Below are 15,864 nucleotides of genomic sequence, written 5' to 3'. Positions count from 1 at the left end.
AGCTCTCCCTGTGTGTCAATCTAGAAATAAAGAATGTAGTCCATAAATGAACAAGATATTCCAAGCAGTGTTGTTAACAGGGAAAAAAAGCATCTCACTCATCTGATGTTGTAGATATTTGGACTTACCGATTGCCATAAATTCTTTATCAAAGGTTACACCAAGAAGAAAACTTGTTTACACTAGAACAGTAAGATTTCTGCCAAGTGCTAATTATTTTAACAACATCATCAAGTCTATTCTCAATCTGTATAGCTCAGTGTGTAAGTCTACACATCAATATGGATCCATAATAAACATTTGACTGTCAGTAGGCAGCAATTTATTCCTGAGATTTTTAGAACTGAATGATTATGCTCCAATTCACTACTCTGAAAAATGCTTCTAAGAGGAAACACATTCGCATACAGCAGCGGTTCTCAACCTTTTTATACGGTGACCCCCGATAACACGGACGCATGCGCGGTGCCGCCCCCTGAGGGGGAAAAATGGCGGATCGCGTTGTTTGGCGACCCCCGTAAAATGATCGTTCGACCCCAAATGGGGTCGCCACCCATAGGTTGAGAACCGCTGGCATACAGGAACATTTTTACAGGATGAAATAAGCTTGGAACAGAATTATACAGAGGTAGAAAACAGGATGACCTCCATTACAGATAATCCTGGACTTAACAACCATTCATTTAGTTTGAAATTACAACAGCACTGAAAAACCGGTCCTCACACTTATATAATAACTACCACAGCATACCCGTGGTTACATGGTCAAAATTCAGGAGTTTGGCAACATCCCGGGATCATGTGATCCACCATTTGCAACCTTCCCAGCTGCTTCTGATAAGCAAAATCAACAGGGGAAGCTGATTTCCTTAATGAGTGGAATATTCACTGAACAAATGCAGTGAACAGTTTAAAAACCAAGACAAAAAAGGTTGTTAAAATCAAGTGCTACTCATTTAACAACCACCTTGTTTAGCAATGGAAATTCTGATCCCAATTATGATTATAAGTTGGAACACAGCAGGGTATTAGCTCTAGAGCAGGGGTCCCCAATCCCCGGTCCATGGACTGGCACTGGGCTGAAGCATGCTAGCAACTGGTCCTCACAAACAAGCAAAGCCCCATCCATGGGATGCAAGCAGTACACAAAACTACACACTCTATGGTCCGTGGAAAAACCTTTCTCCATGGAACTGGTCCCTGGTGCCCAAAAGGTTGGGGACCTCTGCTCTAGAGAACTACTGGAGGAAACCTACACAATCTTTGTTTACGGCTGCCCATCCTAGAATTCCATAGGATATGGTCAAAAGAGACAAAATGGTGGCCACAACACTAACAGTGTAATCTAAGCTTAGCTCATTTTTATGCATGTTGTAGTGTACCTAAAAGGCAGGAGGAGCTTAGATTCACCATCACAATTGCCATTTGGACTTATTGTTATTATACCCAAGTAAGCTGTTGTGTGCAACAATATGTTTGGGATAGGCATAAAGGAGCACTAAAGAGCATGGCCAATAATGTTTCAGATCTTTAATAACTATCTTTAATAACTAGAGTAAATAGGGGTTTTTTCCTCAGTCAACATCCTCTAAATCAGTGGTTCTCAACCTGTGGGTCGGGACCCCATTTGGGGTCGAACGACCATTTCACGGGGGTCACCAAACAACGCAGTCCGCCATTTTTCCCCTTTTCCTTAGCTGTGCTACTCCCTTTTATTCTATTGGCTTTTGAAAGCCAATAAAATAGACTCTCTTGAATAGAGTCTAATTCTATTGGCTTTCAAAAGCCAATAGGAATTGTCCAGGCTGTCTCTGCCCTGCTGAGCCCGCCAAAAGTCCCATTCTGCAAACGGTGCTGCACCAGTTGAGTAGTCCTCGACTTACGACCGGTTGAGTAGTCCTCGACTTATGACCGGTTGAGTAGTCCTCGACTTACGACCGGTTGAGGGTCGCGGCATTAAAAAAGTTGAGAACCACTGCTCTAAATACATGGCGCCCCAAACTCTCTGAATTCTATGATATCATGGCTCCAATTGCATTCCCAGGCATCAGTTTGAGAAAGCTGAGGTGCATCAGATTGCATTTCTACTGAATCTACTATTACCTTAATTTGACAAAGCAGGATAATTATTCTTTTTTAACCAAGCTATGTATGTGAAGTATGCTGTGAAAATCCCTTTCCCTTTTTTCCTCTTAGAATTGAGAATAATGTTGAGGGTGGGTTGGTAACAGAAGAGAAAAGAGAAGGGAAAGTAGAAATATAATCTGATGCACCCCAGCTTTCTCAAACTGAAGCCTGGGACTGCAATTGGAGCCATCATATCATAGAATTCAGAGAGTTTGGGGCACCATATATTTAGAGGACGTCAGATGGGGAAAAAAAACTAGTTACTCAGTAATAAATTGGATATCAGCAATTTATTAGTTGTTGCTGTTGTTAATAGTTCAATCTGGATAATGAATCGGGCTATAGCAACTGTATGACTCACTCTTAATTATTAATTTCCTTTCCTTATTCAGAAGCCAAAGCCTTTCAATATTTGCATGTTGATTATTTGAACACATTAATGCAATTTGAGACAGGGTATCTTTTGAAAGTCACTCTAAAGCTTTCGAAGCTAAGTGGGAAGGAGACACTGCAGTACAAGGGGGTGTTAGTGGTTTTGATTTAATTTAGACACAAATGATTTTCTAGTTAAAACTTGAAAACTCATGATTGCAAGATAACTCATTTATAGTCTTTAAAGCGTGTTTTCTGTTCATAGCACAACATAATGTTGATATTATTTAAATGTTAATGTAAATCATCTTGTTTAGGTATAATACTAAGTTACAGTTTTATATTACCGTTTTGGCCTTACATATGTGCTGATATCTTTTTGTCCTATCAATCAGTGCTGGAAACCAATTTCAAACTGTAATTTGCAATGCTGGTTTGGACTGGACTTGGCTTGTAATAAACCAGAAAGTAATAAATAAATGTGATGCGGAAAAGTGACAAGCATTTGGAAGACACACTTTAAAATGTATCAGCCTGAAGCACCTCTTCAACTAATTAAAGCAGTTGTGTTTTTTTCTTGCATGATTGCTACAAAGGGCAAATATTTCAGCACTGAAATTGAGGGAACGCTTCAAACTGTCAAGGTTAAGGACACTAAATGCCTAATGCAAGAGCTATTGTAGAAATTCAAAAGCTAATCTTAAAGTCTGTGTTTGTAATTAAATATTTCGATGTTGTGATAATCACTATAAAGGAATCAAAAGGCAAGGCAGAATCAAAATATTCCTTTGGAAAAATACTTGAAGAATGAACTAGCCAAAAAGAAAGCCTTTTAAGAATAAAGGCTTTCTTTTTGGCTAGTTCATTCTTCAAGTATTTTTCCAAAGGAATATTATCCTTTTAAGAATAAAGGGAATAAAGGTCCAGTTATGTCCAACTCTAGGGCATGGTGCTCATTTCCATTTCTTAGCCAAGGGAGCCAGCATTGTCCAAAAACACTTCCATGGTCATGTTGTTACCATCCCACTAAGAATGTTGTTACCATCCCACTAAGTGGTACCTATTTATCTAGTTGCATTTGCATGCTTTTGAACAGCTAAATGGGCAGGAGGAAATCAAGCAATATCCGTGGAAAAATCCAACCATGTGAAACTCTCTCTTGGAAACTAAAATACCACAGCTTTCATAATTGGCAAGAGAGGTGTGCAATTAATGTGTACTTGCAGCAATGGTGAGAGCACAGGCATTCCTTAATTTACAACCATTTGCTCAGCAACCCAGGGTCTCCCCCACCCCTTGAGGTACCCCATGCTATGCACAATGACTGCAAGGGGGAAAGTTGGGAGTGCATGGGTGCCTTGTTTAAGAACAGCAACAATGACTGTTATTCTGGGCTCATTTGTGACCGCAAGTCTCTAGGACTAACCTGTACTTTAATGTTAAAATTAATGTCAAGAAAATAAATCTTAGATTTAGCTAGAAATGCAAGAAATTGCCTTAAATCAAACTACAGGATTATCTGTTTTAGTCCTGCTCTGAACTGCCTTGCTTCATTTCTCTAGACCAGTGGTTCTTAACCTGGGCGATATTGCCCCCCGGGGGCGATTTCATTTTTCAGGGGGGTGATAGAACGAAAAGGGGCCACACGGGGGCGAAGGAACGAAAAGGGGGCAATATGGGGGCGATGGAGCGAGAAGTTTTGGGGACACTTTTGAGACTTTTTCATACAGTGAATCGCGGTATATCTGTCGTACAAAAACATCAGATCGCTCGCTATTAGTGGATTGAATTGTGTTTTCAAATGTTCCTCCAGCTTGCTTCAGTACAGAACGCTGTACATATGTGAAGACGCATCGCTTATCTTCATGCGCGTTGGGCAGCAGCCTCTACCCATACAGTGGCACGCCATTGGACAGAATATGGGAGATATGGGGAAAAGCCTGGAAATAAATTATTTGCATCAATATATCCTGATGGCAATTTTAAAGAAAACAAAAAAAGTGTTTGCATAAATTGAAGAATTATTTCCTATGTTGTGATTGAGAGGTTATGTTGGGGGAGGGGGGCGACGACAACTTCCTCATTGGCTCAAGGGGGCGATTCGTTCAAAAAGGTTAAGAACCACTGCTCTAGACCAGGGCTTTTCAACCAGTGGTGCGGGTACCACCTGTGGTACATTGGCACTGGCAGGTGGTACGCGACCATCCTAGAAAAGTGGTAGCGGGGGAGGGGAATGAGCTGAACCGGTGGCAGCACCGCACAAGTCTGAGCAAGAGATGGCTGGAGCTGCAGGGTTGTCAGGGCTCAGCGGAAGCGCCAGGATCAGTGCCGCTTTCCAACTGATCACCGCTTCTTCGGGGGACTCAGGGCTCAGTGGAAGCGCCAGGATCAGCGCCAGACTCCAGCTGGAGCTTGGCACTGATCCTGGTGCTTCTGCTGAGTCCCGAAGAAGCACCAATCAGCTGGAAAGCAGCACTGATCCTGGTGCTTCTGCTGAGTCCAGAAGAAGCGCCAATCAGCTGGAATGTTGCAGCATCTCCAAGGTCTTGTGATTTACATTCTGATGCTTGGCAACTGATTCATATTTATGACGGTCACAGTGTCACAGTGTCCCAGCAGACGGGAATAAAAACCAAACACCCCCACCCCACCCCCGCTGCCAATCCTCAACAGAAATGCTCACAACAATGAAATAGGAGGAAGAGCGCCGCCGGGTAGGCAGGCATCTTGCTTGGCTGTGGCTTGGGGGGAACTTTTTCAATGCCATTGTAACTTTGAACAGTCACTAAGCGAACTGTTGTAAGTCGAGGACTACCTGTACTTTATTACTTTTTTCCTTTTTTTTTTGGTCATCAAGTTTTTGACACCTTGCTAGGCGACCTAAAAGTGGTACAAAGGGTGAAAAGGTTGAAAAGCCCTGCTCTAGACCAGTCCTTTTCTACTTGAATAACCGTCCCCCCCACCGATAAATGGCATTTCTTTCCTAGAATTCTCAGCAGTTCACACACGAAGGAGATTGGGAGTTGAACTTCACATATCTGGAGAGTTGGAGAAGGTTGATTTTAGACTGGACATATTAATGACTGAAGCTGTGGAAGGCTAATCCGTGCAAAATAATTTTTATAATAAACTGAAATAAATGTAAACTGTACTTTAAAAATTAAATATACTTTCTAACCCTTTGCAAAGCTTACACAAACTGGAGACAACTTCACAGACAAATTCTAAAGGAAACTTTGAAAGCAATTGGCAGACAAACATATAATTAGCACACAAGTTAACTGGATTACTACAGCACTGGTTCTTGCAAACACTTACAAGCTTCCTAGAAAAGCTATGATTGTTGAAGAGTTCAAACTAATTATCGCCATCAGAAATTAAAGTGTTGATGTAACTACAATATGTTAATTTGTTTGACTTGCTTTTTAAAAAAATGACCTTACACTCTGGATTTTATTTTATTTTTTACTTTATGTTTGGTTAACATAAAGGTGGTTACAACCACCTTGTAATAACCCACAGCTTTTTTTTAAAAAAAGCCACCAGCATTCCAATTTCCACAGAAACCAGCCCAAGCTTGAAAATAAAGCACTCTAAATTGGTCTTCTTGGTGGGAATTTTGGCAGCATATCAAGAATAGTTATGTGCAGTTTGTTGAGGTCCAAAGTGGAAAAATTGCTTTCGAGATGTGATGTGCACCTGTTGGCACCATTTTCTGGAGTTTGCGTGATAGCTGTGCAATCCCAAGATAATATTTTGGGATTATATCCCTTGTGGGGATCTGGTGATGCAGTGACTTAATAAAGCTGGAATTGCCAGCCAGAGATGGGCTTCACTCTGGGAGTTTGAGCCTGGCTCTGGGAGATGGAGTGAGCTCCTGTCGCTCAGTCCCTAGCTTCTGCCAACCCAGAAGTTCAAAAGGATACTCAAGTAGATAAATGAGTACCATTTTGGTGGGAAAAATCTAGCTATGTTTGTGTGTGCGCTGGACCTGGCTGGACAAGAGGCATTGCGACAAAAGGTGAGGTGAGGTAAGACTGGAGGAGGAGCCTGGAAGAACCAGCAACCTGAGTACCTCTAATTGGTGTAGAGCTAGTTTGTGCCCCACGATGCACCAAGCGCCTAACAGAATAAACTAACAGTCTAGGCCAGTGTTTCTCAACCTTGACAATTTTAAGGCATGTGGACTTCAACTCCCAGAATTCCACAGCCAGCAATGCTGGCTGTGGAATTCTGGGAGTTGAAGTCCACATGCCTTAAAATTGTCAAGGTTGAGAAACACTGGTCTAGGCTATCACTGCATTGTGTCTAGTACAGGGATAGGTAACCTTGGTTCTTTTATGAGTTGTGGATTTCAAACCCCAGAATTCCTGAGCCAAAATGGCTGGCTCAGAAATTCTGGGAATTGAAGTCCATGAGTCATAAAAGAGCCAAGGTTGTCTACCCCTGGTCTAGTAAGTGTAGATTTCCCTGACATTGTATGCCAGACACCAAATAATAATATATTCCTTGAAAACATTTTTTTTTGCTTCAGAAATCTAAACAGTTGTATATCCCTAATTAAGAGACTAGTCGGATGTTTGCCAAATGGTCACTTTATCCAGATTTATTGATAAGGAAGCTTGATAAATAAACGCTGTATTCTTTTTTCTTACTGGTTCTTATTTGGTTTGACCAAAGATAATTTGCATCAGAAATTCTTTCAAGCCTGAAGGGAATTTTGAAGACATTTTCATGGGTGTCGTGCTTGTCTTTATTTAAAGACAAGATGACCAAGGAATGTGTGGGAATGCCCTGTATCATTGTTATTTATTAAGTTTATATGCTGCTAATCCTATTGCTGCAGCAACTCTGGGCAGCTTACAAGATGGTAAAAAGATAAATGATTAAAATCTAGAAAGACTAAATAAAAAGCAAAGGCCAAGAGGACAGACGATACAGGGCTGGGGATCTTCTCTCTAACCAATCAGCCATCCCCAGCATAGAGTGCCCCTATTAGAGCCCCATACATGGCTGGGAGAGTTGGACCACAAGGGAGGCTGAGCACTGGAAAATTGATCCTTTTGAATTGTGGTGTTGGAGAAGACTCTTAAGAGTCCCTTAGACTGCAAGGAGATCAAATCCATCAATCCTAAGCAAATCAACCCTGACTGTTCTTTGAAATGACAGAAACTGAAACTGAAGCTCAAATACTTTGAGCACCAAATGGGAAGAGATGATTCATAGGAAAAGATTCTGATGTTGGGAAGGACTGAAGGCAAAAGAAGAAGTGGATGGCAAAGGATGAGATGGTTAGATAGTGTAACAATAAAGGAGTGGGCATGAATTTGGGGACGCTCCAGGGTGCACAGGGGACCTGGGGTTCATAGGGTCGCAAAGAGTCAGACATGACTTAGTGACTGAACAACAACAACCAGAGCCTCAGGCCAATCAGGTTTTAAGGCTCTTTCAGGAGATCAGGAGCATGGAGGCCAACTTCACCTGCAGGGGGAGAATATTCCAGAGGGTGGGGGCCACAGCAAAAAAGGCTCTTTTCTCCTAGACCTCACCAACTAAAATTCTTTGGCAGATGTGATCTAAAGTAGGTCTCCTCTGCTGGAGTGAGTGGGACAAGATGGTTCTTCATATACCCTGGACCCATGCCATAAAGAAATAATCAATACCTTGAATTGGACCTGGAAACAAACTAGAAGCCAATGCAGCTCATGTAACAGCAGTTACATGTGTCACTTGAGGGGCCACCAGAACTGTCCACATCACTGTGTTTTGTATCAGTTACAGCTTCCAAATACTCTTCAAAGATGACCCCATGCACAGAGCATTGCTGTAACCAAGAGATGAGAAATCTATTGTCCCCTGGCTTGCTAAGCTTCCTTTAAATCTCTATGGGAAGAGGTAGTATAACAGGTTTATCATTGGCCTTTTTCAATAGCATTTCTACTTTTATGGTTGGAGGTGCTGACCTTGAGAAATTCTTGGATAATTTATTATATTTTTATTTATTAAATTTGTTTACCACACAGCTCATCTTCCCATGGGGAAAAGGTGCACCTAATTGCTTGGCCCATGAACCAGGTAGAGAATTGTGAAAGTCATTCCTTCCCAGCTCACTTTTCTGTTGAGAATGTTCAAGTCTTTTAAAATGATTTTAATATGCAGTGTATTAACATATTGCTGAGGAAGTATTTCAGAGTGGGAAAAAGGAATGAGATTCACAGAAGATTCAAAAGATTGTTCAAGAATATATTTAATGACCTAAACCAAATCTGGGGGCAGGTTTGAGTCCTGTAGCAGATATTTCTCTGCACATTTTAAAAAGTTTATTCCAGCAAGGCTAGAAAGTTCCAGAAGATGCTATCAACTAGAACAGAAAAGTACTGCTATCAATATGGGCTGAAAAAATATATATGATTACTAGATGGCAACTAGAAGAGAAAGGAAAATCTAATTGATGCTATCAATGGATGATCATCTGGACTGTTTACAACCCAAATATAATAGCCTAAAGTGAAATCTAGGTTTAATGGACCAAAACATAACTTAGCCGTAAGATTGCCTGATATGCTTATCAAAATTTGAAAGCAATATTTCAATCTTTATCATGTATATCTAATACACAAGCCACTTATTTTATTACAAATACTGGAGAATTGTGAGTAATAAGAGAGCTTCTAACAAACAAAAGGATATTTAATAAATGTTCTTTCTCAAATGGCAACTCCAATCTTTGTTATGCAAAAGTTACAAGCAACAATTAATTACCAATAACAATGCAACAGAGACAGCTACTTTAGCTGCTAATAAATATATTAAAATTAGCTAACCAGAGAGAAAATAATTTGATTTCACTTATTATTAATGCAACAACCACATATCTTCCAGACATGGTTTTGCATTAACTAGATCTTTTATTTTTCTCTATTTTCCGACAGTTATCTCTTGGGATTTCTTGAAAAGAAAAATAACAAGGGTTTATTGCTGCTGAATTTGGATGGGCTGTGGTGGTATTACAGACAACTATATTAATTTAATTTCAAAACAAATTTGCTTCTTTACATTTAGCATTTCTCTTTCCCCTTCAATTTAATTCTGTCTCATTCAGTTCTACTCCTTTAATATAGTGGCCCCCCAACCTTTTGGCTGCCAGGGGCCAGTTCCAGGGAGGGTGGTTTTTCCATGGACCAGGGAAGCATGGATTCACGCAGTGCCTGTATGCTGCGCCTGTGCAGATGGGGCTTCCCTCGCTTGTGTAGACTGGTTCCTGGTGGGCTCTGGACCAGTGCTGGTGGGTGGCCTGGGGGTTGGGGACCTCTACTTTAATATATTGCTAAATTCTCCCTGGATAAATCCATTGCTACTTTCTTCAAGTTGATGCTCTCCAAATATTCTTGATTTCAACTTCCATAGTACCAATCAGTGTGCCCAGAAGCCACACCTGTTGAGAATTCAGGAATTGGTTTCCCTGGGTTAGTGGTTATTAGTTCCATCAATTTATTCAAATTATGGAATTAATTGTTCCCTGTCTTTCCAGAAATGATTTTCCATAAAGCTAGCAAACAAAACAAATGAACAATACAAGCACAACATTCTTAATCCCTCAGAGAACATTTAGAAGATGAACGATGACCCACAACTTGATCTTAAAATGTAGCAAATATAGAGAAAACACCAAGAGCCAGTCAACCCTTTCTTCTGTTGAGGTAATTGCAGGGTGCAAGAAACCTACCATCTAATATGGGTTGATGATCCCCTGATCTATCACCTAGAAAAATCCTCTAACTCCCACTACACACAACAAATAAATTTCACACACACACTATTTTTTTCAATATATGCTGTGGGCATTCAGTAGTTTGCTTTTGTTTAAAAAAGATAATAATAATGAAGCAATTTCTGTAAGCACAGCTTTCTGACCACCTGTTGCTTTTAAAAACTTAGGCAGGTTGTGATGTAAAATGATAGCACGCTCACTGAGTTTGCAACCTGGTGCTTTCCCAATAGCTGTAACCATGGTTACCTGTTCATTATGTGTGAGGATTGGGGCAAAGGAAAAATAAATTCTAAATAAGGGATACAAAGAAGGTCTAGGAAGTAAATGTTTATCTTCTGTTGGGTAGGAGGGCTACTTTCAACCAGGAAGCAGGAGAATACCAGTCTTCCTGCTAATGGGAAAACTACATCTGTTACCTTCTATAACAGTGATTCAAAAGAAGAGATCAGATTGGCTTCAATGTCAGCTATATCAGAGTGAATGCTTCATCTCTAGAAACCAGTCAAAGCTACAAGCTGAGATAGATACAGAGCCAACTAGAAAGAGGGGTAAAGTCATAGTACTTCATTGTGGCTTAGAAATCCTACACCTTTGAACTGAATTGACCAGAATTTTGCTAGGAGATATTTTGCCCCTACTGTTGGTAGCAGTTCATTTAGTGCAGGGGTTCTCAACCTTGGCAACTTTAAGACTTATGGATTTCAACTCAGCTTTGCTGGCTGAGGAATTCTGAGAGTTGAAGTCCACAAGTCTTAAAGTTGCCAAGGTTGAGAACCCCTGATTTAGTGACTATTTGAAGTTACAAGAGCACCCAAAAAAGTGACTTATGACCGTTTTTCACACTTACGACCATTGCAGCATTCCCATGGTCACATGATCAAAATTCAGACGCTTGGCATCTGACTCATATCTATGACAGTTGCAGAGTCCCAGGGTCATGTGACCGCCTTTTGCGACCTTCGGACAGGCAAAGTCAATGGGGAAGCCAGATTCTCTTAACATTCATGTTACTAACTTAACTCCGGCAGTGATTCACTTAACAACCGTGGCAAGGAAGGTCGTAAAATGGGGCAAAATTCACTGAACAACTCTCTCACGTAGCAACTTAAATTCTGGGCTCAATTGTGGCCGTAATTCGAGGACTATCTGAATTAACAACACTGGGAGTCCTCATCTCCAACTTGTTATCTCACTGCAAGTGTCAACGGAAAGAATTTAATGACATAAGACCAACCAGCTTACTCAAGCACATACTCATAGCCCTTCCTACAATTAGCACTAAACCAAGCCCATCTTGAATGATTCTCACTTCTAGAAGGATAGCTTCCAGATGAACGGTGCTATCTGAGCTACATGCTTGCTTACCTCTTATTCTTGTCCTCTATTTGTAAGAGATAGACCATGTCATCAGTAGCATGCTGTCTGGAGCTGCTTTCTCCCCATTTCAGTTTCAGGCTCTGGGGACCTGCTGCAGTACACTCTAGCCGAGGAGGTAAGGGTGGCAACGATCGAGTCTTTGCTGTAATGAAGTGGCTAAAAGACCCAGCTCCAACCTCATTGACGGCCTGAATCCGGATCCTATCATTGGAAGAGAAAAAGAAAATACAGAAGGCTAAAGTGGACAGAATAGGAGTTATAAATACATTTTCAAATTTCAACATCACTACTTTTCTTTTCTACTGTTATTTTGGTGCCATCATGGTTGGTTGAGGAAGCTGCTGTAGATAAGACTACCAGCATCTCTTAGATGACAGACCAACACAGCTTGCATTCTCCCAGATTCTACCTAAATTATGAATACTATAACTGGAAAAAAGATAGCAAAAAATAAGGAACTGCACCAGCTTTTGAGCAGATCTTACTAGCAAGTCACAATGGCATCATAAAAGATGCATATCACAATGTTCCCTAACTCAAAAAAAGTATCTCCAGAAGTGGTGAATGCTCCAACACTGGAAGTTTTTAAGAAGAGACTGGACAGCCATTTGTCCGAAACGGTGTAGGGTTTCCTGCCTGAGCAGGGGGTTGGACTTGATGACCTCCAAGGTCCCTTCCAACTTTATCATCATCATCATCATCATCCTTGGATATTGTTCAGTAACTCCCCCCAAAAACCCTGCCCCCAGTGGTTTGAATATAGCAGATATCCTAATGTTTATATCTTTTTTATTATATAATGCTTTCTGATTTCCAAGCAGCCATAAAGACAGAGTAGGCTATAAAATTATACTATATGTACTAGAAAGGAAGGCCCTGAATGTGGCATTCTGGTTTTTTTCAACCTGGTTCCTGAAATCATATCTATTTCATTTGTTATAATTAGTGAACATAAAATGACCTTCTCAAGTTAGAGATAACTATTTGGAATCAAAAACAAAATCCTCATTTTTCTTGGAGCAAATATGTCATATCAAAAGTATCTGTAGCACACTCAGACCGCTGTTTAAAAACAATCAGTGTGATTTGAAATTATTCTATTTTTAGGTGGAACTCTGTGGCCCAATTTTTCAAAAGAAAATGTACCAGGAATAGGACAAAAACAGCTAAGAGCAGTACTTGGATGGAAATTACTCTGACAATTAATGTAATATTTCTGTAAAATTAGCCTGAAATTATTCTTTACAACAAAAAAAAAGCAGCATCACAAAAGCTGAAGCCTGACATTGAAATCAGCCTGTTGGGTGGTTTGCATAATGTACCGATTGGCACACATTGAACACATTGATACCCTAAATAATACTCTGGTATATTATTATTTTTTCCTGATTCTACTCTAATGCAAAACATGTCTGTCTGCCTGTTTGTCTCTGTCTCTCTCTATATCTATTAACATTCATTAATATTCACAATGGTGTTTCTTTGAGATTTGTACAAGAAGATTCTTTGGTCATTTGATCTTATGGATTGGGAGGAGACAAAAACACAGAAACAAGAAATGAATCTATAAGACTTACAGTTTACAGAAGGGAATTTCATATTCCTAAAAACTTGCCTTCTACATTTTTTACATTGGATAAAAGCTCAGGAAGTGCAACTTTTTCAAAAACTACAGCAAACAACATTTTAAAATTATGGATATGACACTAGTTTTTAAAGTCATTCAGAGTTGTTTGAGCATGCACTTCTATGTAGCCAATAAAAGGCAGTGGAAACCAGCAGGTGACTATGTATGTATGTACACACATACACACACACACACTTGTGTATTTTTCTGCTTTCAGTCAACAAGAATTTTCAAGCTTTCCTGAAGTACAAAATTTAGAAAGATTCAGTCAGGAACACAGAATATACTGTATATATTCTTCTTAAACCCGAAACTGACCTGTTTTATAGATGTGACAGCAACTGCTATCTAGAGTTGACTTTTCACACTTATAATTGTATGAGGACAAGGAAAAAAAGACACAGGAAGAGTTGTAGACTGGACAACAGTCACATATAAGAAATCACAGAAGGAGAGGGGTCTCTTTGTGTGCTGGAAGTTTTTCAGAAGGGCCCCTTCCTAGTCTTTCATGATTCTGTTAAGGCAATCTTACAATAAAGTTAAGTGTTATTATTATTGATGGTTGTGCTTCTTGCCTGGACTATCTGAAAAGGGTATTAACACCAGCCCAAACACACCTGCTCAGCCAAAAGCAGCATGAACAGTTCCTCCAACACATTGCATAGTAGGAAGTCTGAAAACCAAACAAGCTCTGGTATCGTGTATCACTGATTAATAGCCTAATTAGATATTTTTCTCCTTTTAAAAAAAACAAAGCATCACATCCTATGAAGCAGCAGCCAAAGCACTCTGTTTGATGCTCCTTTGTGCTAACAAGGTCATACAGTTCTCCTTAGTCATTATTTGTGCAACATTAATTGAAAATTCTAATGGTTCTTCAGAACAGGTGCCATAAATACACAGGACCCATCCATTCATATGCTATGCAACACTCCCTGACAGTGCAATAGGAAAAGGTTGGTTGCATTGAAAAGTCATCAGAACAAATTAAAAGTCAAAGGCAGCTTACACCACGTGATAAAAACCACTTAAAGTTTCATTCCTTTTACACTGGCTGAGTTTTGCCTTTTAAATTTTCCTTGCAATGTTTATTTTATAATAATTGTTGTTTTGGTTCTCACGTGTAAGAGAACTGGGGTGACAGAATTAGAATACAGTGCAAAAACAATGAACACCTATCAAGTTAAATGAAAATACAATAGTGGCATAATTCGTATAAGTCACGGCATTTATTTTATTTCTTCCTCCAAGCCTTGAGCATTTATGTTGCACTTTGAACATATTAGGGTGGATGAAGTGAACAGTTATCTCTGATACCCTTTTAACCTTTCCCCATCAGATTATCTGATTAAGTCAAAAAGGAAAGTTGTCTTCTCTTCTTTCCATTTTAGAACTAATATCAGCTTGTAGCTGAAGATTACATTCATTCTCCTTACAAGATATGTGCAATTGAATTACTTCCCCTAAGAAGCAGGAATCAGAAATATAAAACAGTATATTTAAATTGAAACCAGATTTAAAATTTAGTATGGCATAAAATACAAACAGTCCTGAACAAATCTAGACAGGTCCTTTTCCTTGGACTTCTTGACCGCTGGTAGCCTCAGCAACTTTCAGATGTGTGGACTTTTAACGCCCCAGCCAGAATTCTTGAGTTGAATTTCACCCATCTTAAAGTTCCTGAGTTTGAGAAATACTATCCTAGATAGTCTCTGGAAAACCCCAAAGAACAATACTATTCACTTAAAAAGTAATATTTAGAGATAATGAGATATCGAATGTTAACTAGAAGGCTATGTTAGAAGGCTATGTTTATATTTAAAATAATTTTATTTGGGCTGCAAAATCTTCAACCACTAGGTGGCAGCATAAAAACACTTCAACTCCTTGCTGCTATCTAGTGGTCATGTGGATTTAACAGAATAATAGAGTTGGAAGGGACTTTCTATGACTTTTGTAACCCAGATACAGTATCCTATCTTCCTGTTATTGATAAATCCTTCTAGGGCAGACATGTCAAACACAGGGCCCAGGGGCCGGATGCGGCCCGTGACGTAGTTTCATGTGGCCCACGAAGCCATCCTGGAAACAGTGAGGGAATGGCCCCCGCTGCCTTGGTCCCAGCCCAGGCCACCCGTGAGCCAATGTACAATTTTGTGGTGGCTATCTATGCTGAAACGCATTCAGTCTTAGCTCCACAAGGCCGTCTGGAAACAGCAAGGGACTGGCCCCTGCCGCAATGGCCCTGCCCCCTGGGCATGTGCTGGGGAGGTGTCTCCCTTTGTGAGGAATGAAGAAATACACCATGCCTGGAAGTGGCCAGCAAATGGCCCTCATCTACTTCACATATCTGGCTTGATGGGCTCTGGGGGAGAAATTTCAGCAGGCAGTGAGGTGTTGTCCTCACAGCACGAGAGGCTGAGCCAGGTGGTGCAAATCCCCCCAAAAAAGCATGACACTGCTCAGTTCCCAGCCTGCCCGATTTCGGCAGAGAGTGGGGCGTTCTCTTCACAGCACCAAGAGGCTGAGCCAGGTGGCGCAAATTCAAAAAGAAGCGCGCCGCTGCTCAGCCCCCAGCCTGCCTGTGAGG

General features: G+C 40.4%; 1 protein-coding gene across 8 annotated transcripts in view; it reads right to left on the bottom strand.

Annotated features, from left to right (window-relative positions):
- FNDC3B (fibronectin type III domain containing 3B) overlaps nucleotides 1–15,864 on the bottom strand; it is a 369,819-nt gene that overhangs the window by 39,006 nt on the left and 314,949 nt on the right. For all 8 annotated transcript variants that reach the window (XM_039338145.1, XM_039338154.1, XM_039338138.1 and 5 more), the window contains one exon: nucleotides 11,636–11,848. In XM_039338145.1, coding sequence (XP_039194079.1) covers nucleotides 11,636–11,848 — 213 coding nt within the window. The remainder of the gene's footprint in view (nucleotides 1–11,635; nucleotides 11,849–15,864) is intronic.

This window comes from Crotalus tigris, unplaced genomic scaffold (genome assembly GCF_016545835.1).
Source record: "Crotalus tigris isolate CLP2741 ecotype Arizona unplaced genomic scaffold, ASM1654583v1 scf7180000017549.6302385, whole genome shotgun sequence".
Lineage (NCBI taxonomy): Eukaryota > Metazoa > Chordata > Lepidosauria > Squamata > Viperidae > Crotalus > Crotalus tigris.
The sequence above is the reverse complement of the archived record's forward strand: the minus strand, read 5'-3'. Positions and strand labels throughout refer to the sequence as shown.